The 15,879-nt window shown below is 35.6% G+C and overlaps 2 protein-coding genes across 5 annotated transcripts; both read left to right on the top strand.

Annotated features, from left to right (window-relative positions):
- The first annotated feature begins 1,939 nt into the window (after window positions 1–1,939).
- Window positions 1,940–7,733, top strand: LOC108329032 (protein transport protein SEC23). Of its 4 annotated transcripts, XM_017563011.2 has the most exons (7): window positions 1,940–2,135; window positions 2,238–2,301; window positions 2,479–2,970; window positions 3,096–4,916; window positions 6,875–6,991; window positions 7,076–7,147; window positions 7,281–7,733. In XM_017563011.2, the coding sequence occupies exons 3-7, from the start codon at window positions 2,497–2,499 to the stop codon at window positions 7,416–7,418; spliced, it is 2,622 nt and encodes an 873-aa protein (XP_017418500.1). In that variant the 5' UTR covers window positions 1,940–2,135; window positions 2,238–2,301; window positions 2,479–2,496; the 3' UTR covers window positions 7,419–7,733. The 4 variants fall into 4 exon arrangements, with proteins under 4 accessions (XP_017418500.1, XP_017418502.1, XP_017418498.1 ...); XM_017563013.2 differs by lacking the exon at window positions 2,238–2,301; XM_017563009.2 differs by having other exon boundaries at window positions 2,238–2,970.
- Window positions 7,734–9,125: 1,392 nt separating this feature from the next.
- On the top strand, window positions 9,126–13,782 carry LOC108329524 (proline--tRNA ligase, cytoplasmic). Its single transcript, XM_017563767.2, has 13 exons — window positions 9,126–9,283; window positions 9,368–9,432; window positions 9,515–9,600; window positions 9,756–9,848; window positions 10,024–10,140; window positions 10,530–10,717; window positions 11,318–11,384; window positions 11,717–11,839; window positions 11,920–12,072; window positions 12,155–12,439; window positions 12,546–12,764; window positions 13,249–13,342; window positions 13,529–13,782. The coding sequence occupies exons 2-13, from the start codon at window positions 9,390–9,392 to the stop codon at window positions 13,591–13,593; spliced, it is 1,533 nt and encodes a 510-aa protein (XP_017419256.1). The 5' UTR covers window positions 9,126–9,283; window positions 9,368–9,389; the 3' UTR covers window positions 13,594–13,782.
- Window positions 13,783–15,879: the final 2,097 nt, after the last annotated feature.

Below are 15,879 nucleotides of genomic sequence, written 5' to 3'. Positions count from 1 at the left end.
ACAACAACATACGAATCTTAATCTCTTATTGCACACTAAAAAGTCTTCGACCTTTAGATATGTAAATCGAGTCAAAGTGTTCTCACTCTGTGTTTATATACAAACAAATAAAATGATAACGCAAACAAAGTTTTTAAATTATATTTTATCTAATTCTTTGTAAAAATATGTTTTATAATTTACATAATAGTGATTTTATTCAATTAATTAATTATCATATAAATAAAAACTCCTCAAAAATAATTTTCTAAATACAGTTATTCATCTTTTAAAATCTTATAATTAATTTATCATTTTCAACTTGCGGTTTAAGGAGTATAATGGAAGTAATTATTTATTTTTATATATTAAATAAACATTGTTAATGAAATTAACAAGATATTTTTTTATCGATTTAATTATTTTATAACTGTTTCTTAGTGGATAATTAATAAAACTATATAAAAATGTTAATATTTGAACTTTTGGACAAAACCGACCGTGATGTTTTCACTATAAAAATGTATTCAATTTTGTGTAAAAAAATATTTTGAGAATGTTTTCATGTAATCAATAATTATTTTTTTCAACCCCTAACTTCTTTTCAAAATTGCATAATAGCCCCTGTTTGACCAACTAGGTGTAGGGTTGACTCATGTGAGTCTGTCCCGTGAAACCATGCCACATGCCAGTTCACCCTTTACCCAAAATTAGGGTTTTGAATTGAGCACCATGAAAGAAGTTGCGCCTACGCCGTCATGGAAAGAACACGAGAGCGGGTTGCTCTCTGATGGAGCCCGACTTGCTTCACTGCGGAGCAGAATTGCTATGGAGGCGCTTAGATGGCGCGAGTTGCTGCGCAAATCTCTCTTAGGTCTGGAGGTTGATGACTTGCGAGAATGGAGATAGTGCCTTCGTGATGGGTTTTTTGTGTCTCTGGCTTCTTGGTTTGATTCTTGTAGGTTTTTGGAGGTTGACGCGTTGACTTGCACGAGGTGGTCCGGTGAAGATGAAACCGCCATCTGATGGCTCTAGTTTTCTCTCTCGACGATGACGACGCGATTTGAAGGAGATGACGGTGGCGCTTCTGCTCGGGATTTCCAGGTGGTTGGCTTAGGGTTTTTGTGGCGGCATGGAGGCTAGGTGGTGGCGGCCTTGCGTTGGAGGTTCAACGGCGATTTGGGTTTCGCCTTCTGTGTTTCTGTACGGCGAGATGACTGCCAATGACTTAATCTCATTGCGGTGTTCCTTCTGAATCCTAATTGCGGTGTTACTTTTGAACCCTAATTGCAGTGTTCCTTCTGAAGTGTAAACATTGAAGAAATTATGGGCTTGTGTGCAAATTTGGAATAAAAAGAAAGGAAAACGTGACAGAGAATAAACTCATACTTGACATCAGACGTGGGCTGGCCGTTAGCCACGTCAAACAAAAGTTAAAGCCATCCAAAGGGACTATTTATAATAGTTTCAAAATTATGAGAACTAAAAGCAATCAAAGTTTCGAGTAAAAACTAAACCCAAAATCGTGTGAGAGAGTAAAAACATATTTAACCCTTATTGAACTAAATAAATCTAACTAACCTTTATATATATTGAGAATGTTTACGTGTAAAAAAAATATTTTGAGAATGTTTACATGTTTTTATCTAAATATAATATATATTCTTCATGTTTTTATGATGTTTACATTTTTAAAATATTAAGTTTTTTAATTTGATGAGTGATACCATTTTTAATCCCTTGCAGCACGTGCTTCATTGTGGTACAGGAGTAGTGACATACTTAAGGTGTGTTCCAGCGTTGAAGGTGTGAGCAAGTCCTTGTGGTGGAGTTGTCGTAGGTAAGCGAATAGCAATGTGCCAACAAGGAAAGGAACACGTAAGATGAAAAACCGAGGTTTCACTGCGTACTAAGCGTTGCTGTTTTTTTTTTTTTTTCGCGTGTGAAAAATCTCAAACGCCAACCGTCCCAACCCAAATCCAATTACGAACAAGGGGACATGACTTTATAACACAATGAACAGCGTTTTTTTTAATCCCCACTCGCGGGACTCGGAATTAGCAAGAAGAGTGCCCAAAAGTCAACAATTTCGATTCTTGCCCCTTTCGTCATTGATTCTTCTCTCATTCCCCCAACATTTACCGTCTCTCTCTCAGGTACGCAAATCCCACTTTCTTTAGTCCTATCACACCAAATCTTGATCTCCATTCAAACCCTAACTCATTTCTTGAATTTGGGATCTGGTTGTTCCTCTGCAGAGGGGATCTCGACCAGCTGATGATGGATGGTTACTGGGTACCCTTTGGTTGAGTATCTGAGCAGGTTAGGTAGAATTTAGTTGGGGAATTATTATTGTCCTGTGAGTGGAATAAGAATCTTGATTAGGGTCTGTGTGTTTTCTTGGTTGTATTGATTTTTTTCAATTCAATTCTGGCTTTAGCACAGTATATTTTTTGAAGTCTGCTTCTTGATATTGTACCTGTGTCTGTTTCTTGTTAGTGGCCTCCTTGATTTTCAATGGCTAACCCAACACAACCTAATGTTGGGTTCACCCCTGAGAGAGAGAGTGCAACCCCTGAGAAGAATCCCATTCCGCCCCCTCGTAATTTTGTACCGTCACCACCTGGTTTTCCTCCACCAAAACTGCCCTCACAGCAAGATCAAGCTTCTTCCCGTCCAGTTAAAACCCCTAACGTTGTATCACCAGCCAATGGGGTTACCACTGGCAGTTCTGTTCCTCACTTGAGCACCCCTCCTGGGCCGCCGGTTTTTACGTCGCCTGTCCGTCCAGCTGCGGTTCCTTTTCGAACATCGCCTGCATCGCCTCAGCCTCTTGCATTTTCTTCAGTTTCTTCTTTGCCAACGTCAACGTCATCATCGCCACTGCAATTTTCAAATGGATCGTTTGAGTTGCAGCATCAAGTTTCCGATAGTATAGACGACAATGTTCCCGTTGGAGAGTCATCATTTGTTCTTTTTTCAGCTCGTAAGGTATATATGTATATTCTGGTTTATTTTAATTCATAGTCAAGGTATAAAATTTTACAAGGCATTACCATTCATTATTCTCAATTTTTTTAGTGGATATTAACTTTTCTGTTCTATTTGCTAAGTAGGTACTGAAACAGAAGAAACAAGCTAATGTGCCCAGTTTGGGTTTTGGGGCATTGGTCTCTCCTGGGAGGGAGGTTTCAATGGGCCCCCAGGTAATACAGCGTGATCCTCATCGTTGCCAAAGCTGTGGTGCTTATGCAAATATATATTGCAACATATTACTTGGATCAGGCCAGTGGCAGTGTGTTATATGTAGGAAATTGAATGGAAGTGATGGGGAGTACATTGCACATAGCAAGGAAGATCTACGCAGATTTCTGGAATTATCTTCAACCATGTTTGATTATGCTCAAAATGAGAACAAGAGACCCGGTTTTGTTCCAGTTTCTGATTCTAGAATGTCTGCACCAATTGTTCTTGTTATAGATGAATGTTTAGATGAACCTCATCTACACCATCTACAGAGTTCTTTGCATGCTTTTGTTGACTCCCTCCCGCCAACAACGAGATTAGGAATTGTACTATATGGTCGGACTGTTTCAGTGTATGACCTTTCAGAAGAGTCAATGGCATCTGCTGATGTGCTGCCTGGGGAGAAATCACCAAGTCAGGAATCTTTGAAAGCTTTAATTTATGGTACTGGCATATACTTGTCACCAATGCATGCTTCACTGGCTGTAGCACATTCTATTTTTTCATCACTGAGGGCATACAAGTTAAATATACCAGAAGCTTCTCGTGACCGATGCTTAGGAACTGCAGTTGAGGTTGCTCTTGCTATTATTCAGGGCCCATCTGCCGATCTGTCCAGGGGGGTGGTCAAAAGGTCAGGGGGAAATAGTAGAATTATTGTCTGTGCTGGTGGACCGAACACTTATGGGCCTGGATCTGTCCCTCATTCTTTTAGTCATCCTAATTATCCTTACAGGGAAAAGACTGCAATTAAGTGGATGGAAAATCTTGGTCGTGAGGCTCATCGGCACAATACTATAATTGATGTTTTATGTGCTGGAACATGCCCTGTAAGAGTGCCGATCTTACATCCTCTTGCAAAAGCATCAGGTGGAGTTTTTGTTCTCCATGATGATTTTGGGGAAGCTTTTGGTGTTAATTTGCAAAGGGCATCTGCCAGATCAGCGGGCTCTCATGGTTTGTTAGAGTTGCGTACATCAGATAATATTGTCATTACTCAAGTCATCGGCCCAGGGGAAGAGTCACATGTCGATACCCATGAAACATTTAAAAATGATACTGCCCTTTATATTCAAATGCTAAGTGTTGAGGAAACCCAAAGTTTCTCTCTCTCCATGGAAACTGAAGGAGATATTAAAAGTGATTTTGTCTTTTTCCAATTTGCAATTCAATATTCAAATGTGTATCAAGCTGATGTGTCGAGAGTCATTACTGTGAGGTTGCCAACCGTAGATAGTATTTCGGCATATCTTGAGAGTGTTCAGGACGAAGTGGCCTCTGTCCTCATTGCAAAAAGAACCCTGTTACGAGCCATAAACCATTCTGATGCAATTGATATGCGAACAACAATAGATGAAAGAATCAAGGATATTGCTCTAAAATTTGGTTCCCAATTACCCAAGTCAAAACTTCACAGCTTCCCGAAGGAGCTTGCTCTCTTACCAGAGCTCCTTTTCCATCTCAGGAGAGGACCACTCTTGGGAAGCATTATTGGCCATGAAGATGAGAGGTCTGTGCTGAGGAATTTGTTTCTGAATGCATCCTTTGATCTATCACTCAGAATGGTAGCTCCCCGTTGTTTAATGCACAGGGAGGGGGGAACTTTTGAGGAGCTACCAGCATATGATCTTGCTATGCAGTCTGATGCGGCTGTTGTACTTGACCATGGCACTGATGTCTTCATTTGGTTGGTATGCCTCCTATTTCCCTTTTCTAGGCTGATATATTTTTAGTTGAAGATGTGAAGCATTTACTTGTAGACTCTATCCTTTGTGTGTGTGTTGGGGTTGGGTAGGTTGTTATGGCACTTACCTCAGCCATTAAGTTACTCATGCTGTTTTCAAATTTGATTCATGTTAATGATGTGCAATGGCGAGTGATGCAATTGCACCAAGCCACATAGATTATCTGTCCATTGTTTTTCTTAGTTTATTTTTTATTATCTTCCTTTCCTGTCTTGTTTTTCTCCATTTTCCTCTGCTATAGGGCCACTGTTGCCAACAGCAGCTTGAGGCTGGTGGCCAGATGGCTAGCCAAGGGTGTGCAACTGGTAACCCATACTTGGGAAAAGGAAACGTTCTTTTATTTTAAATCTCTTGACTAAGATGGTGCATAACTGTTTTAGACAATTATGGAATGGGTTACCAACATTGAAATTCCTTCCTCAATTTTTGTTAATTCTTCTGATTTTGATTTTTTTTATGATAAATGCTCGATGTTCCCATCACTAAAATTTCTTCCTTGCATGTTGTTAACTTGTTTGACTTTGAATTCTTTTATGATAAATGCATTTTTTTGTTTTAAGCATTTGGACTAAAGATTTACTGTTGGAATTGAGTGTTATGTTTTAAGTCACATTTAACTTTATCACACGAGAAATGCTAGCAAGACGCCCTCTGACACATTTTGAACACATTTTCTCTACTTTTTACTGAAATTTATTGAAAATTTCAAAATTTATGGTTCCACTTGTTTAGTGAGTCTCATTCTCATGATTCTATAGTTTCTAATAAATTTTAACTAATTGTAGGTAGTGTTAGGAGTTTGTTGTTTACACTCCTCTTTATTATATAGTTGGTTGTTTATTTGGATCTTTTTGTGATCTGGATTATATTAAAAAATGTGCTGTGTTGGAAATTATTATGGGTATGCTGGTGTTGCTTGTTTATCCTCATGGTCTTTGTTCCCTCAAAATTAAGGATTTAGTTATTTGTACTGTAACAGAAGGGGGGAGAGTCCTCTTTAGCCATCGAGGGTAGTTTATAGCTGGGGTCTATAATTATTCATCTTTTGGATGCCTGAATGGGTTTGTTGTTGAAACATACCCTATATTTAAAGCCCATTTAAAGACGTTCGTTTTACTTTGGTCTAAATTACACATTTGGTCTTCTTTAGTTTTACCAAAATTTAGTTTTGGTCTTCCTAATTTCAACTGTAACAAAATGAGATACCCAAGTATCCAAAACATAAATAGGAATTAACAGGAAATACTAGTGGAACCTTCTATTTCCTTTCCCAAGCCTAAAGCTGAATTGTCGTCAATGACTGATTGCATACCTCCCCCTCCACTCCTCTCTTTCTCTGTATAAAAGAATCCTATCTCCCCCTCCACTTTTCTCTTTCTCTGTATAAAAGAATCCTATCTCCCCAACCACATGTCCCACCTTTTCCCATTAGTTTCATGCTTCACCTGGTGAACCAGTAATATTTCCTTGTCCCTGGAATTTGATTTGAGGAACCCTTTTTTATTGACTTCAGTAACATGGATGATTAGAGAAGACATTAAACAATGCCTCATCAGCAAAAGTGTCTCCAGGGCAACTACAACTTCAATTGCATACTGAAGACCATGCGGGCAACACTGTTGTAGTTAAAACCGTGGATATTGAAACTGAAATTGATAAAATTAATCAACCCAAAATATATCGATCCTATAATCTGTGATTATGAGTATAATATTTCTACTAATGAATTATTTTGGATTATGAATATAATATTTGTACTAATGAATTATTTTGCAGTTCATATCTGACAATTTTGTTTGCCTTGTCTCCAGATTCTTTCCCTGTTTAGAATTTTTATTTTCTTGTACTGTTTGTATTATCGTAATATATATACTTTTTTCTAAATATTGTTGGATGGATCCTAGGGTGCCGAACTTGCAGCTGATGAAGGAAGAAGTGCTGCTGCTCTAGCCGCATGTAGGACATTGGCAGAAGAGCTGACTGAGTGCCGTTTTCCAGCTCCTCGCATCCTTGCATTTAAGGTTAATTTTCTTTATGCACACCACACCCAGTTTCATATTCTTCTTATAAGACAAACTATAACAATCAGTTTACATTTGAAACAGGAGGGTAGCTCCCAGGCTCGGTATTTTGTCTCTCGTCTCATCCCAGCGCACAAGGATCCTCCTTATGAGCAGGTAAACAGTACTAGCACTTTATTCTTAATTCTGAGACCAAATAAATTGTTGGAAAAATGATTTTGTTCAAAAACAGTCAACGACATTTCAATATTGCTCCAAATCTCAAATTGTATTTATTTATTTTTTGCAGGAGGCAAGATTCCCACAACTGAGGTCGTTGACATCAGAACAGCGTACAAAGCTGAAAGCCAGTTTTGTTCATTTCGATGATCCTAGTTTTTGTGAATGGATGCGAAGCTTGAAAGTGGTGCCACCTCAACCAAGCTGATGATGGAGATCTAAAGGGTCTTTGGCGCTGCATCTTTCAACTCGTTGGTTATTCTTTGTTAAGTTGGTGAAGCCAAGTTTGTTTGCACGATTTGGGGAACACAATGTGATCTTGCAGATGTCTTCCCAAGACTCTCGCTTCAGTGCCTCCTCCCATTCATTTTGTTCACTTCCAAGAAACCTCCAAAGAATTTTTTTTTTGGTTTGGGGCAGGGGTGAGGGATGACTGTGGTAGAGATTTTTTTTTCTCACAATTTACGGTTAAGATGTTACCATAGAGCAATAAAAGGATTTCTCGTTATTTATATTTATACCACCTGCCGATTGCCAAGTGTATTCTTCAATCTCTGTTTTTGGAATGTTTTTCTTTCACCCGATTGTTTTAGATGTACAGTTGATTTTAGTTTTAACTATGGAACATGAGTGAAATACGTCTTAGGATTAATTTTATTTTGAAATTTTATTCTGCATTTGGAGAATTTATGTTGGTGACTGATCACTAACACGGGCAGACTGATCACTAACACAGTAGGACGATGTTTAGAATTGTAATTTGGTTTAATAAATTTAAGAAATTTTGTAGAAATTGCTTATTGTGTGATGCTAGGCAGGTGATACAATAACAACGATGTTAATTATGAGATCAGTTTTATTGATAATTTGACAGTATGATTCAAATGAAACTCAATTTTTCTTAGATATTACTTATAACGTTCTTAATAGTTTCTTCTAATGTTCTTTTTAATGTTTTGCAATTGCTATTTCTTGTTGTTTTTCAAGAAGCATGTTTTAGTGTGTAAACAGTATTTTAACTAATTTTTTGTCATTGCGCCTTCTCGATCATGTATTGTTTTTTTAATGACTATGAGTATGTTTGAATAAAATTTGAGTAGAAAAAAATAGATAACTTTATCTTCAAATTACAATCAGTTCATGTTTAGTAAAAACTTGTAAGATTTTTTTTGGTATCTTATACTCCCAGGAAATTTATATGTTTTGTTTAAACAGTTTTTATTTTCATGTTAAAGGGTTCAGAAAGTTACAACCTAATAATAACTTTCCTGATTGAGAACATAACATCATAACTGTAAATATGTTTTTTTTAATGTCTTTGTTATCCCTTTACTTTTTTTGTTAAACATGGTTAGATGTCTATATTCTTTATATTGGTAAATGATGAATTTGGTCTTCAATTTTTTTATAAAATAATTTAATTTAATTTCTTCCATCTTTAAAAAACATGCTGGTTATAAAAGAAGAGTGACTAAATTCATACGTTTTTAAATTTTAAAAATCAATTTTTTTCAATATAAAAGTAGACTAGAGAATAATTTCTTGCATTGTCTTTATATATTATGCAATTAGGAAGTCAATTTATTAATTTATAACATTTGTTTTGGGTATTTTAAGTAAATAAAAACATACTTCTTTTATTAAGATGATAACTGTTAATTAGTATAATTTAATAATAAACTAATAGCATAATTACAATAAAAAATAATTTGTGAAGATACTATTTTACTTTTATATAGTTTTATACATGTCAGGAATTAGGAATAAGATAAGGTATTTATAATTATTTAAAAATAATGATGTTGAGTTTTTTATGAATAAATAGTATAATATAATTAATTAACGACTAAAATAAAATGAAGACAGATAATAAAAGGGAGAAAATTTACTCAAACAAAGCAGACGTTACATTGAAGCGGCACAGTGAAGAGTAAAAAAAATAGGAGTGTAAGAAATTAAAGAGGGTGGAGGGCGCACAGTGGACCACTTTATCTGAAGTGAAAACCCTAGGGTCAACCGAAGCGCCACAATCGCTCTCGCGCGTCTCGCTCGTCTTCGGCATCTTTGCAACGGGTAACTTGCAGCTTGGATTCCAATCCCGATATGACTCTCTGCTCCGCTTCCTAATGTTAACATTTATCTTTTTGGCCATGGCAGGATCAGGTGTTCCTCCTTCACCATGGCGGGGACTGAAGCCAAAAAAGCTTCTGCTAAGCAATCCGGTAATTTGCATTATTCACGCGTATTCGCATTCGTGTATCTATATGTTCTTTCTTCTAATGGCGAGCGAACGAAGCCTTGCAGGTGGGAAGAAGAAGGAGGTGAAGAAGGAGACCGGCTTAGGTCTCACGCACCGAAAGGCGGAGAACTTCGGCGAGTGGTATTCTGAGGTATTTTGAGGCGTTTCATGGCTTCTGCTTGTTGTTTTTTCCTGATCTGTTGTCGGTCAAAGCTTCTCGTTCATCCTGATCTGGTCTTGTTTCACTGTTAACAATTTCGTTAGTGTGTAGTGTTGGTTGACTTTGGCTTTGGATTATTGTGACAGGTTGTTGTTAATGCTGAAATGATTGAATACTATGATATATCTGGTTGCTATATTTTGAGGCCTTGGTCCATGGCAATATGGGAGATCATGCAAGTGAGTTTCTTAATTCTTGTTTTGTTTTAGATTATGAGTGAGTGATACATTTGTGTCGTGTCTGAAATTTCACTCAGTGAATGATTATTAGATTTCAAAATATGCATACAGCAGATTTGTTTCTTTTAGTCTTTCCATAGGTCAGAGTAGCTCTAATGTTGAAAATAATCTGCAGGAGTTTTTCGATCCGGAAATAAAGAAAATGAAAATCAAGAACTGCTACTTCCCTTTGTTTGTGTCTCCCGGAGTTTTGCAAAAGGAGAAGGATCACGTTGAGGGTTTTGCCCCTGAGGTGAGACTTTGTGAATTTGTTGGCCATGTAATGTTGATTAATCAACGAGTTGTATCAAGTTTTTTTTTTTTTTTTTTTAACTTTGGAATATTATCTGTGAATATCAGGAAAATTGATTTAGTTGTATTTAGCATTCTTAAATCAAATTTTTGTTCAATAGTCTGGGACTTTCTTGATCTGGGCGGCATGCTATACATTGGATTGTGATGTACAAGGAAAAAAAAGTAGTTTTGCGAAGTTTGTTTCATTTAGCTAATGACACGTTTCATGTGTTGAAATAGATATTTATTATGACTTGCAGTATGATTATCTATATAACTTCATTTCCTTCCAGAAGGACTTATTCTGAAAACAGTAGTACTTGTCTGATTGTCTTACTCATGCATCAGGTTGCTTGGGTAACAAAATCCGGGGAATCTGAATTAGAAATTCCTATTGCTATTCGTCCAACTAGTGAAACTGTCATGTATCCCTACTACTCTAAGTGGATAAGGGGACATCGTGACTTACCTTTGAAACTTAATCAGTGGTGTAATGTTGTTAGATGGGAGTTCAGCAATCCCACACCATTCATCAGGTAGTGAATAGTTTTTTTCTTTTCTCCTTTTTTCTTATGGGCCATGGTATATAATGATTTGTTGGCTGGTATTTATACAAAAAAACAATTTCAAACCTAAATTAGAGGCTTCAAATTTTGGAACATTCAGCCTCTGTATATCTATTGCACTATGCCTTAAATTTCTGCTTGTTTATTTGTGAGTGGATGTTCCCCTAGTGGTGATTATGGTGAATTGGTCTTAGTGAACATGCTTGTAATTTGTCTTTTGGTTTATCTTGAATTTGCAAGAAATAGTATCTGTTTTATGTTAAATATCTTATCATTTATATATAGAGGGTGAGCCTTGCTGTTCTGACCTAGTGGTCATGTGTCAAGTCCTGGGAGCCTTATGCACTGGGTTTCCCAATTAAACTTAGAGTAGGTCAAATGACACTCACTTCTGTAAACTGAGGCAGGTTAGCTTTTCCAGATACACCAGTGGGAGCCTAATGCACGAGGTTTCCCTTATTAGATGTCAGATGGCTAATATTGTTTCACATACTTGCTGTCATGTAAACTAATTTATAATTTTTAACTTCTTTCTGGTCTATTGCGTGGGCTTATGAGTTCTGATTGCAGGAGTCGTGAATTTCTTTGGCAAGAAGGGCACACTGCTTTTGCAACAAAGGAGGAAGCAGATGCAGAGGTAAGCCACCAAATAGTTATTTTAGGAATTTTCCTTTTTGGTTTATTGTATAACCTGCATCAGTTGTCATCTTCTGTCTTTGTATACTTATTGAAGAGTTGTTAAGCCCTTCTGTCATCTTTCTATGTAAGTTCCTTTTTAAAGGAGAACTATAAACCAGGTCACTATGTTCCCTTTCTTGGTGTTCTAACAGTAGGTAAATTAGTTATGCATTTCTTTTTTGCTTCTGTTGCACACTATATGCACATTATTTTGTATTCTCCACCTAGGCATGCGAATTTCCTATCTTTTGGATATTTTTCCCAAAATATTCTAAACTATTCCTGTTTCAGGTTCTTGACATTCTGGAATTATATAGGCGTATATATGAAGAGTATTTGGCAGTTCCTGTCATAAAGGGTAAGAAAAGTGAGCTCGAGAAGTTTGCTGGAGGGCTTTACACTACCAGTGTTGAGGTACTCATCTGACATTCTTTGCCTGATGTTATTTTAGTGGTGCAAACTTTTTATAAAATTTTTATGTTATATTTGGCTAGGCGTTTATTCCAAACACCGGTCGTGGTATACAAGGTGCAACTTCTCATTGTCTGGGCCAAAACTTTGCTAAAATGTTTGAGATAAACTTTGAAAATGAAAAGGGAGAGAAAGCAATGGTGTGGCAGAACTCATGGGCCTATAGTACTAGAACTGTAAGCTTTGATCTCTGGAATATACGTGCATTGGAGGATTCCTCCACATCATTTTGTATTTAAATTTTTTATTTTCTTACAGATTGGGGTCATGGTGATGGTTCATGGTGATGACAAGGGATTGGTACTGCCTCCTAAAGTAGCATCAGTACAAGTCATTGTGATTCCTGTGCCTTACAAAGACGCTGATACTCAAGGAATCTTTGATGCCTGTTCTGCAACTGTGAATGCATTGTCTGACGCTGGTATTCGTGCTGAATCGGATTTTAGAGATAATTATTCTCCGGGATGGAAGTATTCTCACTGGGAAATGAAAGGTGTTCCTCTAAGAATTGAAATTGGGCCAAAAGATTTAGCGAATAAGCAGGTACGCAACTTTGGCATAGTGTTACATCAATCCTTGTATTTGTCGTTTTGCTTCTACATTGCTAGTTTGTCAGTGAACACCAAATAAGTATCTGGATTTTGCATAGGTTCGTGCGGTTCGACGTGATAATGGAGCAAAGATAGACATTGCTAGTGCTGATTTGGCTGTTGAAATAAAAAAGTTGCTTCATAATATTCAGCAGAACCTGTTTGATATTGCAAAACAAAAACGAGATGAATGCATTCAGATTGTACACACTTGGGATGAATTTGTGCAAGCTTTGAACCAAAGAAAAATGATCTTAGCTCCATGGTGTGATGAGGAGGTATGAATTGTGTTTTGTTCAAATATAATGTTCCTGGTGTCTTGACCTGATTTCATTTTCAAGGAATTCGTTGTTTGAGTTTTATGCTAGTGTCACTATTTTAATGAGGTCAATCACACATACTTTATTGAAACTGTTATTACGGGTTAGTAAACTAATACTTTCTATTTTAGAATTTCCTGTCTGTTGGCTACTGTAGAAGGTCTTTTGTCATTGTGATATTAGTGAAATGCGAAGCATTTGTCAGTGTCAAACCTTAAAGAAATTACATTTTATAATTTATTTCTCGCTTGTCTTTGCTAGCTAGAATAACATCATAAAGTTCAAATAGTACTGAACTGCTCGTGTTATCAAATTATGTCCTCTTGAAGAACTGGTGTTGGTTTGATGTTTTATAAGCTCCATTTTTTATTGTATATTTTTCTTGTGAGGTATTGCATAGTTGTATTATGTGTAATAGTTTTTTTTATCTGTAATGCTTCAGGAGGTGGAGGCTGATGTCAAAGCGAGAACAAAGGGTGAGATGGGAGCAGCTAAGACTCTTTGCAGCCCCTTTGATCAGCCAGAACTCCCAGAAGGTATAATCTTGTCCTTATGCAGGTGTTATTATTTTTTAATGCAACAGAGCTTTAAAACTACAAGCAGCCTTCGATTCTGTATGAATTCACTATCTACGAATGTTTTTTGTTTGTTATGTAATGTTCGCTCTTTAATATCATCACCATTAATATTTGTGTTGCTTATTAATCGTGGTTGGTCTACAGGCACTAAGTGCTTTGCGTCTGGAAAGCCTGCAACAAAGTGGACATACTGGGGCAGAAGTTACTAGCCTACTGGTTCTTTTTGTGGTATTATATGGAGCTAGTTTGTCATTTAATGATTCCTTGTACTAATTTGTGGATCACACACGTAGTTTTGTTTTCTTGGTTATCTTTTTCAACGGATAGTTTTACTTTGATATTTATATGGCACACTATTATGGTTTAAAGAATGAATATTACTTTTGTTGTTGGTTCAATTATTATTGAGGGCATATTGGACTCTTGGTTGGGATGACTCAATTATTTTGGCATAAAATGACACTCAATTATACACATCAGTTGCTGCAGGTTTGTAGAATTGGGACGGAAAATTGATTGAACAGATTGTATAATGACGAGGAAGAAAGTAATGGATGTGGTTCTGTAAGCACTTCTATGCTAAAAGTATATACTAATAATTGACTTATTAAGTTATATGAAGTGGTGAGCTGGAATTGACTATTTAATGATAATATATTGTCTCATAGGATCATTATTAATATCCTCATATAATGCCTTCCTAAATGTTCAATTATTAGGTTGTATGAAGTGGTGAGTTGGAATTGACTATTGACAGCTTTACATTTGGTTAATTTTTAGTCTGCTAGTTAACGTTTCAAGTTTCGGTCCTTAACTCATTAAAATGAAAGTTTTTAGGATTCAATGAAATTGTGAAGTGAAATTAATATTATGTATTTTTTTAATGTATTTGAAGGTAAATTAAAAATGAATGTAGATGGCAAGTCGTTTGATTTTGTAAAGATATTGCTAAATTTTGCGCTAAAATTTGTCACAAATGGTGATGACCCTTAAGTTGACATTTTTTATACATATTGTGTCAGTAAGTATAATCAGTGACAGCAAACCTCCAGCTGATACCAACGGTTTAATTTTGTTCCTAATCACGTTTTATTCTTAATTAGTTAAAGGTTGACGAGTTGTATTTGATCTGATGAGTCGGTGTATTTAACTGCAGTTTGGAATATTCTAATTTCACAACCTGTATGATGTCGAGCTTGTCCTGTTTGGTTTTTATATTTCTGAATTTGTAATCTTAATTCTCCGACCTAAACCTATTTTTTTTATTGTTTTATACTTCTAGTTCTATACTAGTTTACAATTTTCAATCTTTATTTTCATAAACATAATAACCTCATCTATTTATGTGGTCTGACACAGATTAATTGGACACATTAATTGATGTGAGATTGTTTCAGTTTAACTACCATCACTTGACCATTAACTACTATTTCTTATGAATGTATCTCTGGCACACAATTCTTATAAAAATAGACTCCACTTATGAAAAGTATTCCCAACATCATGTGGTGAACTTCTTTGAGAGATGTAACAGTTTTATGACGAAGAAAGCGCCCAACACTTTTTCTAAACAACACAACCTATAAATACCTCCATGATAACCTTGACTAGGCATGCATTACTCACATAGTTTTGTTCTTGAGTGTTAAGAGTCTTTACAGACACGTCTTTCCCTACTTCAACACGTGAAAGAAAATTCTTTGAAGTTTAAGCTAAGAAAACTCTAACACATAGTACAAAACACTTCTGTAAAATATAGTCATTTCTTCTTGGTATATATTTGTCCATATCTATGTTTGCACATCTCATTGTAATATGTTCTTAAAAACTACTTTGCACGTCAAATATCCCATTTTGAATTTGACTATGTAACTGTTTAATTCATTATGTGATAGACTGAAATAATAAATGTAAAATGAAATGAAGGCAATTCTTTTTTCCTTGCATATAATTTATTATTAGTTGAAATTTATATGTGAATACTAAAATAAAATTCATGTCATTTACAAAGATTCGCATAAGTTTAATGTAATACTAAAAAATATGTTGAAAAATATCAAAAAATATCTTGCAACTAACACTTTCGTAGGAAAAATTGTGTTGGTAATAAGCTTGTCTGTTTTAATCTGCTTCTTTATTCTCTTTTCTTTCTGTTTTAAAATAAATATTATATTTTTTAAATAATTTATTTGTAAAAAACGAACTTTTACCTCCTACCTCTTACTTTATTGTTAAATATATATATCTCAACATTTATCATTATATTCGATATTTTAACTCAGGTGGAGAAAATTAATAAAGTAAAAAATATATAATTAAATGAATTTATAGTTTCTCATAAAAGTATTTAACAATTTCTTATTCTTCATAACAAATATTAAAGAAGAAAATATTTTAAAACGGGTGCTTATATTTAAATTACAATAAATTTTACTGTGCAAGCAATGATCACAGGAAAAGTTCCTCATATTTTCGATCTCTTGAAAAAATTGAAG

This window comes from Vigna angularis, chromosome 2, assembly GCF_016808095.1.
Source record: "Vigna angularis cultivar LongXiaoDou No.4 chromosome 2, ASM1680809v1, whole genome shotgun sequence".
NCBI lineage: Eukaryota > Viridiplantae > Streptophyta > Magnoliopsida > Fabales > Fabaceae > Vigna > Vigna angularis.
This window is presented reverse-complemented; position numbering and strand designations above follow the sequence as displayed.

Coding starts and splice junctions, on each gene's coding strand:
- LOC108329032 (XM_017563013.2), top strand. CDS start 2,497: ATGGCTAACCCAACACAACCTAATGTTGGGTTCACCCCTGAGAGAGAG. Junction 6,992..7,075: donor CTCGCATCCTTGCATTTAAG/GTTAATTTTCTT, acceptor CATTTGAAACAG/GAGGGTAGCTCCCAGGCTCG. Junction 7,148..7,280: donor AGGATCCTCCTTATGAGCAG/GTAAACAGTACT, acceptor TATTTTTTGCAG/GAGGCAAGATTCCCACAACT.
- LOC108329524 (XM_017563767.2), top strand. CDS start 9,390: ATGGCGGGGACTGAAGCCAAAAAAGCTTCTGCTAAGCAATCCG. Junction 9,601..9,755: donor TCGGCGAGTGGTATTCTGAG/GTATTTTGAGGC, acceptor TTATTGTGACAG/GTTGTTGTTAATGCTGAAAT. Junction 13,343..13,528: donor TCAGCCAGAACTCCCAGAAG/GTATAATCTTGT, acceptor GTTGGTCTACAG/GCACTAAGTGCTTTGCGTCT.